The sequence below is a fragment of the Zonotrichia albicollis genome, chromosome 10 (assembly GCF_047830755.1).
Source record: "Zonotrichia albicollis isolate bZonAlb1 chromosome 10, bZonAlb1.hap1, whole genome shotgun sequence".
Classification (NCBI taxonomy): domain Eukaryota; kingdom Metazoa; phylum Chordata; class Aves; order Passeriformes; family Passerellidae; genus Zonotrichia; species Zonotrichia albicollis.
The window spans coordinates 2,443,132-2,455,995 of record NC_133828.1 but is presented as its reverse complement, the minus strand read 5'-3'; the positions used below and the strand labels follow the sequence as shown (position 1 = coordinate 2,455,995).

Genomic DNA, 12,864 nt, shown 5'->3' with positions numbered 1-12,864 from the left:
AATATGAATAACAGTTCTTTACTAGGAAAATTAAAAATATAAATGCAATAGTACAAACAAAAAATAAACCTCTGCCAGAGTCAGACCATGCCCTGTCCCCTGTGTGTCGGGGGGTGTCCCAGCCCCATCCAGGGGGGCTCAGCCCTCCTGCAGTGCCAGCTGTGGCTCTGCTGCAGCAGGGATCCTGCACAAGGGGGGAGTTTTCCTCTGCAGCTCCAGGGGTGATGGAGATGGGCCTGGGCTCCTCTGGGAATGCAGGGGGCACAAAGCTGCTCCTGTGGGAATGCAGGGGGCACAAAGCTGCTCCTGTGGGAATGCAGGGGGCACAAAGCTGCTCCTGTGGGAATGCAGGGGAGGCAAAGCTGCTCCTCTGGCAATGCAGGGGGCACAAAGCTGCTCCTGTGGGAATGCAGGGGGCACAAACTGCTCCTCTGGCAATGCAGGGGGCACAAAGCTGCTCCTCTGGGAATGCAGAGGGCACAAAGCTGCTCCTGTGGGAATGCAGGGGGCACAAACTGCTCCTCTGGCAATGCAGGGGGCACAAAGCTGCTCCTCTGGGAATGCAGAGGGCACAAAGCTGCTCCTGTGGGAATGCAGGGGGCACAAAGCTGCTCCTCTGGCAATGCAGGGGCACAAAGCTGCTCCTGTGGGAATGCAGGGGGCACAAAGCTGCTCCTTGGGAATGCAGGGAGCACAAAGCTGCTCCTCTGGCAATGCAGGGGGCAGAGGCTGCTGTGCTGTCCCAACCCTCAGATTGTACCCAGGCAGGAATGCTTGGCTCCTCCCCTGGGCACAGCATCTCCCCATGGGATGATGGAATTGGATCAGCCATGCAGGGACACTCGCTGGCCATGGACAGCAGATAATTAATAATTAATGGCCCATGAACAGAAGATAATTAATAATTAATGGCCCAAGAACAGCAGAGATCTCCTGAGGGAGGATTGGCTGTGGAAGAGAAAAAGAAAAACTGTCCCATGAACAGCAGAGAACTGCCCCACCTCTGACAGATGGAAATAGAATACCCACATATCTCACAACCCAGGGCATTATTCCTTGTTAAATTCCTTGTTTATCCCAGTGCAAAGTGCACCTGGTTCATGGTGAAAGCCACCTACTCAAAAATAAAACAGAAAGGAAAAAAACCCAAACCAATGGTAAACTAAGTTATGTCTCCCTTTTTCTGGACAAAACCATTCTGGCTTGCTGGCTTGCTTCTGCTGACTTCCACACACTCTCCATGAATAAAATCCATTCACTTCTGGACATTCCCACACCTCTTTTTGTCACTTCTCCAAAGAAATTGGAGGTTTTTTGCAGCCTGGCAGTGCATGTCCAGGTGATCCACGAGCTCTTTCCTGCTGGAATTAAAGAGGAGGTGTCAGAGATTGGAGCAGATCCTGGGAGCACCAAAATGCACAAAATCCCCCTTTTCAGGGCCAGCAGGAGGGAATGCCAAGCCTGTGTTTGCTTTTATTGAGGTAATTTTACTGAGGTGGTAATTAAATGCTTGAATAAACTGTTGGAGGTGTGTAGGGAGAAATTTCCTGGTTTGCTCATCAGGGAAGATTTGGAGAGGAAATGGGTTTGCTGCTGTTACCATCTCTGGGGGGTTTAAAACATGGTTAAAACAATTAAAAAATAACAGCAACTCATGTTGTGCCAACGAGATTTCTTTGTTACAAAACATTTTTAAAACTTTCTAACCAATAGCATATCACTAAAACTTACAGATAGTTATTCTATCCTATATCCTATATTATATATTAATTATATATTATATATTATATGTTCTTTTATATTATATATATATAATATAATATATTAAATAATATATATAATATATTATACATATTATAATATTATATATATTATATTATATATATTATATATATTATATAATATATTATATAATATATAAAATATATATTATATATATATTTTATATATATATAATATTATATATTATTCTAGCCAGTCACTAAGAACACACATAACTTATTTCAAGCAATACTGACTTACATACTTTCTATTAACAATACACAATACTGCATTATTAAACTTAGAGCCTTCTATTATCCTATTAAACATATTTTTTACAGTTTTAAAATCTAACTTAACCAAACCTAAAACTATTATTTCATGTCCTTACTTACTGTACTATTGTAACTTTTCTATTTGAAACTTTACAACTACAGCTAACTAGAAATCCTTTATTCTTTCTATTCCTAAGACCAGCTTTCACAACTTTCTAAAAATCTTTTTACCTTTACTATTTCCCCCCAAATATCTATTATAAAACCTGGAGAATGTGTTCTTTTATAAGGAGGTTGTGTTATTTTTGTGTTATTTATATATTTATAAATGTATGAAACTCTGCAGTTTTTAAATCCCATGTTCACTGAGCCTCTTGCTGGGCCCTGCCAGCAGCCCAGGGCTCAGGGCTGAGCTTTAATCCAGAGAGGAGAATTCTCTTGGATCTCCAGGAGAATGGGAATGTTCCATCTTCATGTGAAATGTTGAGTAGTTTGTGGTATAATTATAATTTTTTATTTAATTTTTATTATATTTTTATTATTATATATTATAAATATAATATACTATAATATATTTAATATAATATGTTTAATATAATATATACTATAATATAATATAATATAATATAATATAATATAATATAATATAATATAATATAATATAATATAATATAATATAATATAATATAATATAATAAATATATTATATATATTTTTATTATTATAATTTTTTATAATTTCTGCTCTGCCAGTTTTGGGGCTGGAGCTGCTGAAAGCCCCGTGTACACTGAATTTCCAGGAGCATTTCAGCAGAGGAGGATGTCTAAAGGAACATCTCGTGCTCATATTTCAGTTTGTGGCTTGGTTTTTTCCCTTTGTTTTGAGGTATTTTAATTGCTAAATCTCTTTTCTGTGTCTGTGCCAGCAATTCAGAGCAGCTCCTCCTCAGAAATAGCTCCTGAGAGCAAAACCCCTGTGAATCCCACAATTAGCTAATTATTGCCCAAGCTTTTAATTATATTTAACCACATGGACCAAGTTCTGGTGTTCCAGCTCTTGTTTTCTTCTTGCTCAGATAATATCTTTAATTCCCAGGTAATTTTCGGGGGGTGTGTGGTGGATTTTGCTCTTTTTGTAGGATGGAGCTGCATCACTGGCTGATGGATTTGATTGTAGGGTTTTATTTATTTACCTTTTTCTTGTGGTTCTCAGGGTAGGAAATGTGTGTTTGAGGGTTGAGCATTCAACATCCAAATCCTGCTAAGAAAGCAACCATAAATATCCATAAATATCCATATCCATAAATATCCATGTCCATAAATAATGGGGTGGATGGAAATGAGTGAAAAGATTTGGGAATAAAAGCTCTGGGCTGCTGAGAAGGGAAATTAAGGGAACCTCAATAACCACAGCAATTAAAGATATCTGGTGTCAAATATTAACATTTTAATATAGGAGAAAGTCTGGGTCTTGAAGTTCAGAAGGAACAAAAAATTGGTAGATTTGGCAAAAAAAAAAAAAAGGCTCTAATTCCTTCCCTGAAATGGGAATTTTTCCTGGTGAAATGCACAAAATAAAAATAATAAAATATAATTAAACAGGGAGGAGCACAACACCAATCAGTGAGGGTGAGGAGAGGAATTTGTTTTAATACAGCCAAGAAAATTGGGAATGGATCATGGTGCTGGAAAATAAAACCCCAAAAGAAGGGGTTGGGAGGCTCTGATTCAATCACCTCAGTGCAAACTGTTGGAAACACAAATCAAACCAAACAAATCTGGATTTGCTCCCCAAAATTACTTTATATAACCTAGAATTGCCAAATCAGGAGAACTTTTGGACACCAGGGTCAGAAAAATATCTGACAACTTTTTGGGACTTGTTGTGTCCTAGAAAAAAATTCTTATTAAACTGGAATCACCCTGAGACAGGAGGGCAAGAACCTTCTCCTCTAATTATAAAGAAAATTAAAATATTCTGGTTTTTGAGGTTTATAGAATATCCAGGGGCTCTTTGCTCTGCTTGGGAAAGATTGTAAGGAATCACTTACTTAAATTCATTACTTAAAATTAACTTAAATTAAACTTAAATTTACTTCAATTTCCAGGTTCTTTTTCCCACTCTTACTTCTAAATAATAACTTATTTACCCTTGTTATTATTTTGGGGAGAGAAAAGTGATTTTTTTTTTCTTTTCAGATAAGAACTGTGAAGAATAAAGGAAATGTTCAGTGCTTGTTTGGGGTTTTCTGGTGATTTTAGTTCTTAAAATTTGAATTTGCCTACTATTTACAGTCTTTCAGTTACCTGGTTGGTGTTTTAACTGCCATGCAATTTTCTAGGATTTTATATTGACAAAAGTCAGGGAGTTTGTAAAAAATAATAACAAATTAATGTAGAAAGATGAGTGTTATTAAAGATATTATTACAGAGAAAACCTGAATTAATCCTGTGGGCTTTCCCACACGTATTTCGCTGGAAATGGAACCAGTGGGCAGCTCCAATATTTGCTGGAGGGATGAGTGGGGATTATTGGAGGAAATAATGCTTTTTATTGAATTTTTATTTCCCCAAATTCACCGTGGAGTGTTTTCCTTCATTTGCAATGCATCTGCCACAGCTGTGAGTGGGAAAATCCTGAATTCACAACACTTCCCTCCAAGTCATTTCCAGCCCAGCAGTGCTGGGAAATGCAGAAATCACAGGAGATGGGCAGGGAGAAGAGCCAAGACTGAAACTGGAACAGATATGAAATTCTAAAAATTAGATTTTAAAAAATCCCTAATTTTATGAAGTTTTTTTTTTTAAATTCTAATTTAAAAAAAAATTAGAAATTTCCAATTTTTAATTTCTAATTTCTAAAATTTCTTATTTTATAAAAATTTTAAAACCCCCTAATTTTATTACATTTTAAAAAGGCTAATTTGATGGACTTCTGTTGTTCTGGGCTTTTTTTTTTTTCCTCCCCCCAAAAAATAGTTCTGGGCTTTTTGCCCTTCCCTCTAAATTTTTGGGGAATTTTTCAGATTTCAAGGATTTCAGTTTTGTTGTGCATGCAAACCCCATGTGATGATGGAGCGTGGTGCACAGGAATTTTGGGCAATTTTTGGGGAATTTTTCAGATTTCAAGGATTTCAGTTTTGTGCTGATGGAGCGTGGTGCACAGGAATTTTGGGCAATTTTTAGGGAATTTTTCAGATTTCAAGGATTTCAGTTTTGTGATGATGGAGGGTGGTGCACAGGAATTTTGGGCAGGCAGGTGAATATTTCCCAGCAGAGCACATCCCATGGCCATGGAGTTGAGGGCAGTTGAGGATTTTTACTGGTTCTAATGGGGATTTTTTATTTTTTGGGCCATTTTTGGTGATTTCTGTGCTGTCTCAGGGCACTGCAGGGTCTCCAGAAGGAGAATGAGTGACACGTATAATATTAATTTTAATATTTATCAAAAACTAATCACAAAATACGCGTTTTTCACAATACCATTTATTTGTGCTCAGTTCTAAAAACGTTTCAGGTGGTAATGGCTGGTGAGTAAGTTCTGCCCTTCCACTTCTCTCAGTGCTGCTTTAGTGAATATTTTTTCCCCACAAATTCCAGCACTGTGTTTTTGAGATTATTTAAATACAGGGATGTGTAATGGAGAGCTTCTCACAGGGAAAAGAGCTGCAAAATAGCACTTGAAATATTCTTCTCTAATTAATACACTCCGAGTGCAGTCCTTGTGGAAAATGCATCTATGGGAAGAACAATCCTGAGATATTCACGATGAATATTTTCCACTCTGATTTCTTTATTTTAAGTGGGTCTTCTTGAGCACAAACTGATTCCATAATAGGATTTATTTCATTGTCCTTGCTTCAGAACATCTGTCAAGCAATGCTTGAAGAAAAGGAACACAGCTAAAAGGCACACAGGAAAATGAACCTGCTCTGAAAAGAAAGTAGAATTAAAAATGCTCGTAAATAAAATCAGGACTTGGATTTCCTTTTGGTGTTCAACTCCTGCTTGTGTTTCTCATCATAGAGCCTGGGGGTGGCACAGAAAACCCTTGGGTGATGGAGGTTTGGGGATTTGGAGTTTGAGAGTTTTGGGGTTCTAGAGTTTTGGAGTTTTAGAGTTTTGAAATTTTAGGGGGTTTAGGTTTTTGGAGCTTTGGAGGTTGGGTGTTTTTGGAGTTTTAGAGTTTTAAAGTTTTAGGTTTTTGGAGCTTTGGAGGTTGGGTGTTTTTGGAGTTTTAGAGTTTTAAAGTTTTAGAGGTTTTAGGTTTTTGGAGCTTTGGAGGTTGGGTCTTTTTGGAGTTTTAGAGTTTTAAAGTTTTAGGTTTTTGGAGCTTTGGGAGTTGGGTGTTTTTGGGGTTTCGGAGTTTTGGGAGTTTGGGGATTTTGGAGTTGTGGAGTTTTAAGAGTTTTGAAGTTTTGGAGCTTTGGGAGTTGGGTGGTGTTGGAATTTTAGGAGTTTTGGGATTTGGAGGTTTTGGAGTTTGAGGGGTTTTGGGGTTTTGGAGTTTTAAGGGTTTTAAAGTTTTGGAGTTTTGGGGGTTTGGAGCTTTAGGGGTTTTGGAGTTTTGGGGTTTTGGTGTTTTGGGGTTTTGGAGTTCTAAGTGTTTTGAAGTTTTGGAGTTTTGAGGGTTTTGAAGTTTTGGAGCTTTGGGAGTTGGGTGGTGTTGGAATTTTAGGAGTTTTGGGATTTGGAGGTTTTGGAGTTTGAGGGGTTTTGGAGTTTTAAGGGTTTTAAAGTTTTGGAGTTGGGGGTTTGGAGCTTTAGGGGTTTTGGGGTTTTGGTGTTTGGGGTTTTTGGAGTTCTAAGCGTTTTGAAGTTTTGGAGTTTTGAGGGTTTTGGAGTTTTGGGGGTTTGGGGTTTTGGAGTTCTGGGGGTGTTGTCACCATTGTGTCCTTTGGTCTGGGGCCAACCATTGTGGATCTCTCACAGCTCCACATCCCAGTGGAAATGACTTTGCATGGCTGTCCTCATAATTGAATATTGACTTGTTGGGATGGTGTTTTGATCTCTGGTGCCACAGAGGAATTTGTCCCCAGCTGCAGCTGTAAATTCTGTAAATACACCCAGCCCCGTTCCTGCTGTGCAGGTTGGACAGAGGCTGGGGGCACATTTATTGGTGTTTTATTTTCCTGCTGAAGTCTGGCTGCTCATCCCTCTCTGACTCCCAACTTTCCAGTCTGGATTGAAATAAGAACACATTTTCTGCCTCCTACTCAGTATCCATCAAGGCTTTTTTTTTTTTTCCTCAGTAGCAATTATTTAATACTTAATTAATGTGGAGAAAAGGTGTTGAATGCACTTTGGACCTCTCAGAAGCTGGGGGTGAGGAAATAGAGCCATTCCTCCCCAAAACCTGGCAGCAGCTTTCCAACCTGGAGATTTCCTGCTCAGCAAATCCTCTTGCATGGGATTTGAGCAGAATGGGAAGCAGGAGCAGGAATAAATTACAAACAGAGATGAGGAAAATACCCAAACTAGATTTGGTATTCAGGAGGGCTCTCCAGAATAATTTCCTCATGCCCGAATTAAAAATGTCTCCATGTGCTCCCTAACACATCCAAGGGGAGTGGCACAGCTGATTCTTCCATTGGGAATTGCTTAAATCTGCAGGTTGGTCTTTGGGACTTCTCAGGATTTTTAAATCCTTGGGGCATTAGTTCTAAATACTGATTTTAGTTCTAAAAATCAATGAATAAAATTTGCTTCTTGTGAAGATGAGGGTTTTTGACCCACTCACCCAGAGTGGGATTTGCTCTGCTCTGCAATTTTGCTCTCACCTCACCTTTTGTTAATTTATTATTTAATTTCTGCTCTGAAGCGTGATCATGGCACTGCGAGAGAGGGGAGGGATTTGTTCTCTTGGGTTCAGGGCAGTGCAAAGTGTCCTGTGTTCATTTTGTACCTCTTGGAGCTGTCACAACATTACAGCACTTTAAAAATAGTAATTTTAGTTTAAAATGTTGTAAAGGTTTGGCTCAGTTCTTATCAGTTGAGTGTGCTGGCAAAATCCCTTTTTAAAGCCTATTTGTTCCAAAAAATGGGAATTGATATTTTGTGGCCATTGATGCCTTTCATTCTCTCATCCTAAGAGCTAAATGAGTGACCACTGTCAATTCAAAACTGCCTCAAGTAAAAAAATAATAATAATAATTTATATTTCAGCTTTGCTAAAGGGGTATAGAGATATCCAAATAAACATTTTTACTTTCTTTGTAGCCTTCTCATGGTAAATTTTGCCCTTTCTTTTCATCCCAAGTGATGGACTTTACACCACCCCAGTTTATATTTTTCCTTTACAAATTGTGAATTCCTGCTGACCTGGAACAGTCTCATCATACCATGTATTTTTTAAATTCAGTAACAATGTCTTAAATAATTATCCAAAGTCCAAAACCCCGTGAATGAATTAAAACAGGAAGTGGATCATGGACTCAGTGTTTCACCAACATCATTCCTGTGATCCTTCTTCCTGCTGGTTGATTCCGGCCTGGTCCGTGACTAACTCTGTTAAGGCATGGCTGGTTTGGGGTTTATGCTGAAAAATCTGTGATTTTATGTGAAAAGTCTGTGATTTTGTGTGAAAATCTGTGATTATATGTGAAAATCTGTGATTATATGTGAATGAATGCTGTTAAAAGCCCCTCTCCAAGAACTTTGAGGGAAGTACAGGTGCACAGCGCCATAATCTCCAATGGGGCATGGCACAGGGCGGCTGGAGCGTCTCATGGCAGATCCATTCCTGTTTTTCCAGTGCTCCAGTTTGGATCCCCCAGCCCCTTTTCCCATGGCTGGTTGGGGTGATTGTGGTGCTGTGAGCCCTGGGCTGTCCCCAGCACAGCACCCCGCTGACATTGCTGCTCTTCCCGTTGCAGGGGGTTTGGGCCCGTCGTCATCGATCGCCATCGCCGGGGCCAGCCAAGCTGCCATCACCAAGACCACGTCAGTGCTCCAGGACGGTGTCATTGTCACCACCGCAGCTGGGACCCCTCTGCAGCAGGGCCAGCTGCCCATGGGGGGCGAGTTCCCCTTCGCCGGCCACGAACACTCGCTCCACTTCCCGCAGAACAGCTCCTCAAACAACAATCTGCCGCATCCTCTGAACCAGAACCTCCTCAACTCCCTGCCTCTCTCTCTGCCGGTGAATCAGCAACATCTCCTGAACCAGAACCTCCTGAACATCCTCCAGCCTTCAGCAGGAGAAGGCAAGTCTGAGGTGAACCTCAACCCGTTGGGTTTCCTGAACCCGAACGTCAATGCTGCTTTAGCGTTCCTCTCCGGCGACGTGGACGGGCAGGTCCTGCAGCCCGTGCACTTCCAGCTGCTGGCGGCGCTGCTCCAGAACCAGGCGCAGGCGGCCGCCATGCTCCCCGTGCCATCCTTCAACGTCTCCATCTCGGAGCTGCTCCAGCAGCAGCAGCAGCAGCAGCAGCAGCAGCAGAGCGGCCCCGCGCCCCCCGAGCCGCTGCCCGAGCCCGGCCGTGTGGAGCCCCTGCTGCCCAACCCCATCCCCGGCTTCCCCGAGCCCGCCGCCGCCAACCCGCTGCTGCTGCCCGCCGCCCCCGGCGCCCCGGCGCTCATGGCCCTCAACCCGCAGCTGGTGGGGGGCGTGCTGAGCTCGGGGGCCCACCCCGAGGTGGCCATTGCCACCTCCTCGCAGGCCACCACCGCCACCACCAGCACCACGTCGGCGGCGGTGGCGGCGCTGTCGGTGTCGGCGCTGGGCGGGGGCACGGCCGTGGTGTCCATGGCAGAAACGCTGCTCAACATCTCCGGTGGAGCAGCCGGGCCCGCCAAGGTCAGCAACAGCTCCGTGGTGCCGCAGCTCCTGAACCCTCTGCTGGGCACCGGCCTGCTGGGTGAGTGCAGCCTGGGGGAGACATCGCAGCTCAGCGGGTTTGGGGAGGGAGGATTCACCGGGCTGGGAGAGACCTTCATGGTCATGGAGTCCAACCCAGCCCCAACAGCTCAGCTCAGCCCTGGCACCCAGTGCCACATCCAGGCTCTGTTAAACACACCCAGGGATGGCGACTCCACCACCGACCCAGGCAGAACTTTAGAACTTTATCCATTCCAGAACTTTATCACTTTTTCCTGATATCCAACCTAAATTTCCCTTGAGGCTGTGTGCTCTGGTTCTCCAGTTCCTGCAGACAGAGCCCAGCCCCAGCTGAGCACAGGCCCCTTTCAGGAGCTGCAGAGTGATGGGGGCACCCCTGAGTCTCCTTTTCTGCAGGCTGAGCACCCCCAGCTCCCTCAGGGGCTCCTCACGGGGTTTGTGTTCCCTCTCCAGCCTTGTTGCCTTCTCTGGACACACTCCAGCATTCCAAAATCCTTCCCAAACTGAGAGGAACTGGACACAATATTTTCAGATTCAGAATTTCAGATTCTGGTTCTATCTTCTTTTCTTTTTTTCTTGGTGTTGTTGGAGCTTGTTCGTTGAGCAATCATTCTTGTAAGAAATTAAAATCGTGTTCTGCTTTCGTTCCCTAATGTTTAATATTGATCTTGGAAATTATTAATTCCGGCACCTAAACCTACTAAATCCACCTGAAAGTTGTGTGAGCAACTGGATTTGTTTCATTGTTCAAGGAGTGGCAGCTGAGGAGCATCCCTGGGTGAGCTGGGAGTGCCTGTGGCAGCAGGAGTAGCTGTGCTGGAGATGGCAAACAACCAACATCCCAAAGCAAGTGATGAAAAACCCCTTAAATACAAAGTTTTTCCCTCCTGGGTGATGATTTTTCAGTTATTTTTACCAAAAACATATAATAGAGTAGGTACTCCTCTGTTTGTAATGTACTCCTGGTGGGAATTAAATAATAATTAAATAAAGCCTCACGCTGACCTAAACAGCTACAGAGAACTCAACCCACTTGGCATTTTCCATACAAAATGCATCTAACAGTGACTTTTCAAATGGGAATTTTATGGAAAACACGAGATTTTAATTTTAGAAAAGAAACAACCAGAAAATTTATGTATTTTAAGCTTTGTTATTTCATAAAGTCAGGTTCAACAGTGTGGGGGTTTTTTTTAAGAGGTAAAATGTTCACGTAAAGTGAAATTCTTGTGTAATAAAAATGTTAATTCAGCTTTGACTCTAGAATGTAAAAGCTTGTTGTTTAGAGTGTTGTGTGACATGGCTGAGCTAAACAAGCCTTTTCTCCTTCACAGCTGGTGAAAAACTCATTTTGTTTGGAGTTTAAATGTTTGTGTCATTCTCTCCCTCTCCCCTCCTCATCCCCTCACCACCCCAGCAGTGTTTCACTGAGATTCCAAGGCCTGGAATTCCACAGAATCTCCTCCTGCCATCCCTGCTGTCCCAGGAATCAGCAGAGGTGACACAAAAGACCCAATATTGGCTAATTTAAAAGCAGCAGAGCCCCGTGCCCAGGGGATGGAGGGAGCAGGGTTGTTTCCCAGAGGTTTTTTGGAGCACAGGAATTGCTGAGGGCTGTTTGCCTGTGCTTGCCTTGCAGGGGAAATGTCATCTCTGAACACTACTCTGAACAACCATCAGCTCAGCCATCTCCAGTCACTCCTCAGCAACAATCAGATGTTTCCTGCAAATAATCAGCAGCAGCAGCAGCAGCAGCAGCAGCAGCACCTTCTCCAGGGCTACCAGAGCGTGCAGGGCTTTCAGGGCCAGCCCCAAATCCCTGGCCCAGCCAACAACCCAAACCCCATGGCGTGTCTGTTCCAGAATTTCCAGGTAGAAAGCAAAAATAAATCAATATTTCAAGCGAGTGTGCAGCTCTCAGGGTGTAAAATTCCATCGTCCAGAGTTTGGGGTTTCTTTGCTGATTAAGATAATAGCATTTATATAATTACATGAATGTAAATACATTTCTTACGTACAATATATCCTTTCAGTAGCTGATGGATTTTGCAAATCAGGAACATTTGTTATTGAAATTTCATCCCTTTCTCCTTAGGAATTGGGTTTAGTTGCTTTGGGAAGAGTTATGCTGCATGTATTGAAAAAAAATTCCTCTATATGCTGACAATCACTACAGAATTTTAACAAAACTCTTTTCCATCCCATAAAAATGATCCTCTCTTGTAGGAATTCTGGTGGCTTTAGCCCAGTAATTTTTTGTGTCACATTTCCAGTTGTAGACATAGTCACAGTAAGTAGTTAAAGGGCTTTTGGAATATTTTCCCTGTGGTTCTTGCAGGGTTTTTTTGAGTGCTCTTGTTGACATTGTGTTCCCTGCCTGTGGATGTGACAAGGAGTAGGAAAAGCTCAGGTGGTTGAATCTGGAGGTGCCAGTTTGCTGTGGCTTGGTTTTCTTCGTTTTATTTTTAAAATCTTTTAAAATATTTTATTCCATTATTACTCTCAATAAATAATAAACATAATAAATATAAAACTCAACACTATTCTATTAGAAACCAACTTATTTCTTAGTTACAATACTTTATAAATATTTTTTAACTTATTCACTTTTACTACACAATATTACTATTATTTCTAACACTAATCATGTTCTTTTCCCACATAATCTTACTACAGTACATCTTTCAGAATTCTAATTCTCTAAAATATAGAATCTTTTTACAAAACCATATATTAAAACTTATTTCTAATTCAATCTTTTTCCCAGCAATATCATCTCTATTCCACAGATAATGATCTTCTTAAACCAACACACCTTATCTCAATATTCACATACAAATATACAAAACTATATAAACTTTCTGTCAAATTTTAAAAATTATTTATAAGTCCATTTCTCCCAGCTTAGAGCACAGAGGTGTGGGATATTGGGGACTGGGGATGCCATGGGAAAGGCACAGAGCAAAGGGGAAAATAGGATTGTGGAGAA

General features: G+C 41.6%; 1 protein-coding gene across 2 annotated transcripts in view; it reads left to right on the top strand.

The window, feature by feature from the left end:
• The window catches only part of MBD5 (methyl-CpG binding domain protein 5), a 150,414-nt gene that overhangs the window by 122,117 nt on the left and 15,433 nt on the right, over positions 1 to 12,864 (top strand). For both annotated transcript variants that reach the window (XM_074547847.1, XM_074547846.1), the window contains 2 exons: positions 8,911 to 9,894; positions 11,515 to 11,747. In XM_074547847.1, the coding sequence (XP_074403948.1) occupies positions 8,911 to 9,894; positions 11,515 to 11,747 (1,217 nt within the window). The remainder of the gene's footprint in view (positions 1 to 8,910; positions 9,895 to 11,514; positions 11,748 to 12,864) is intronic.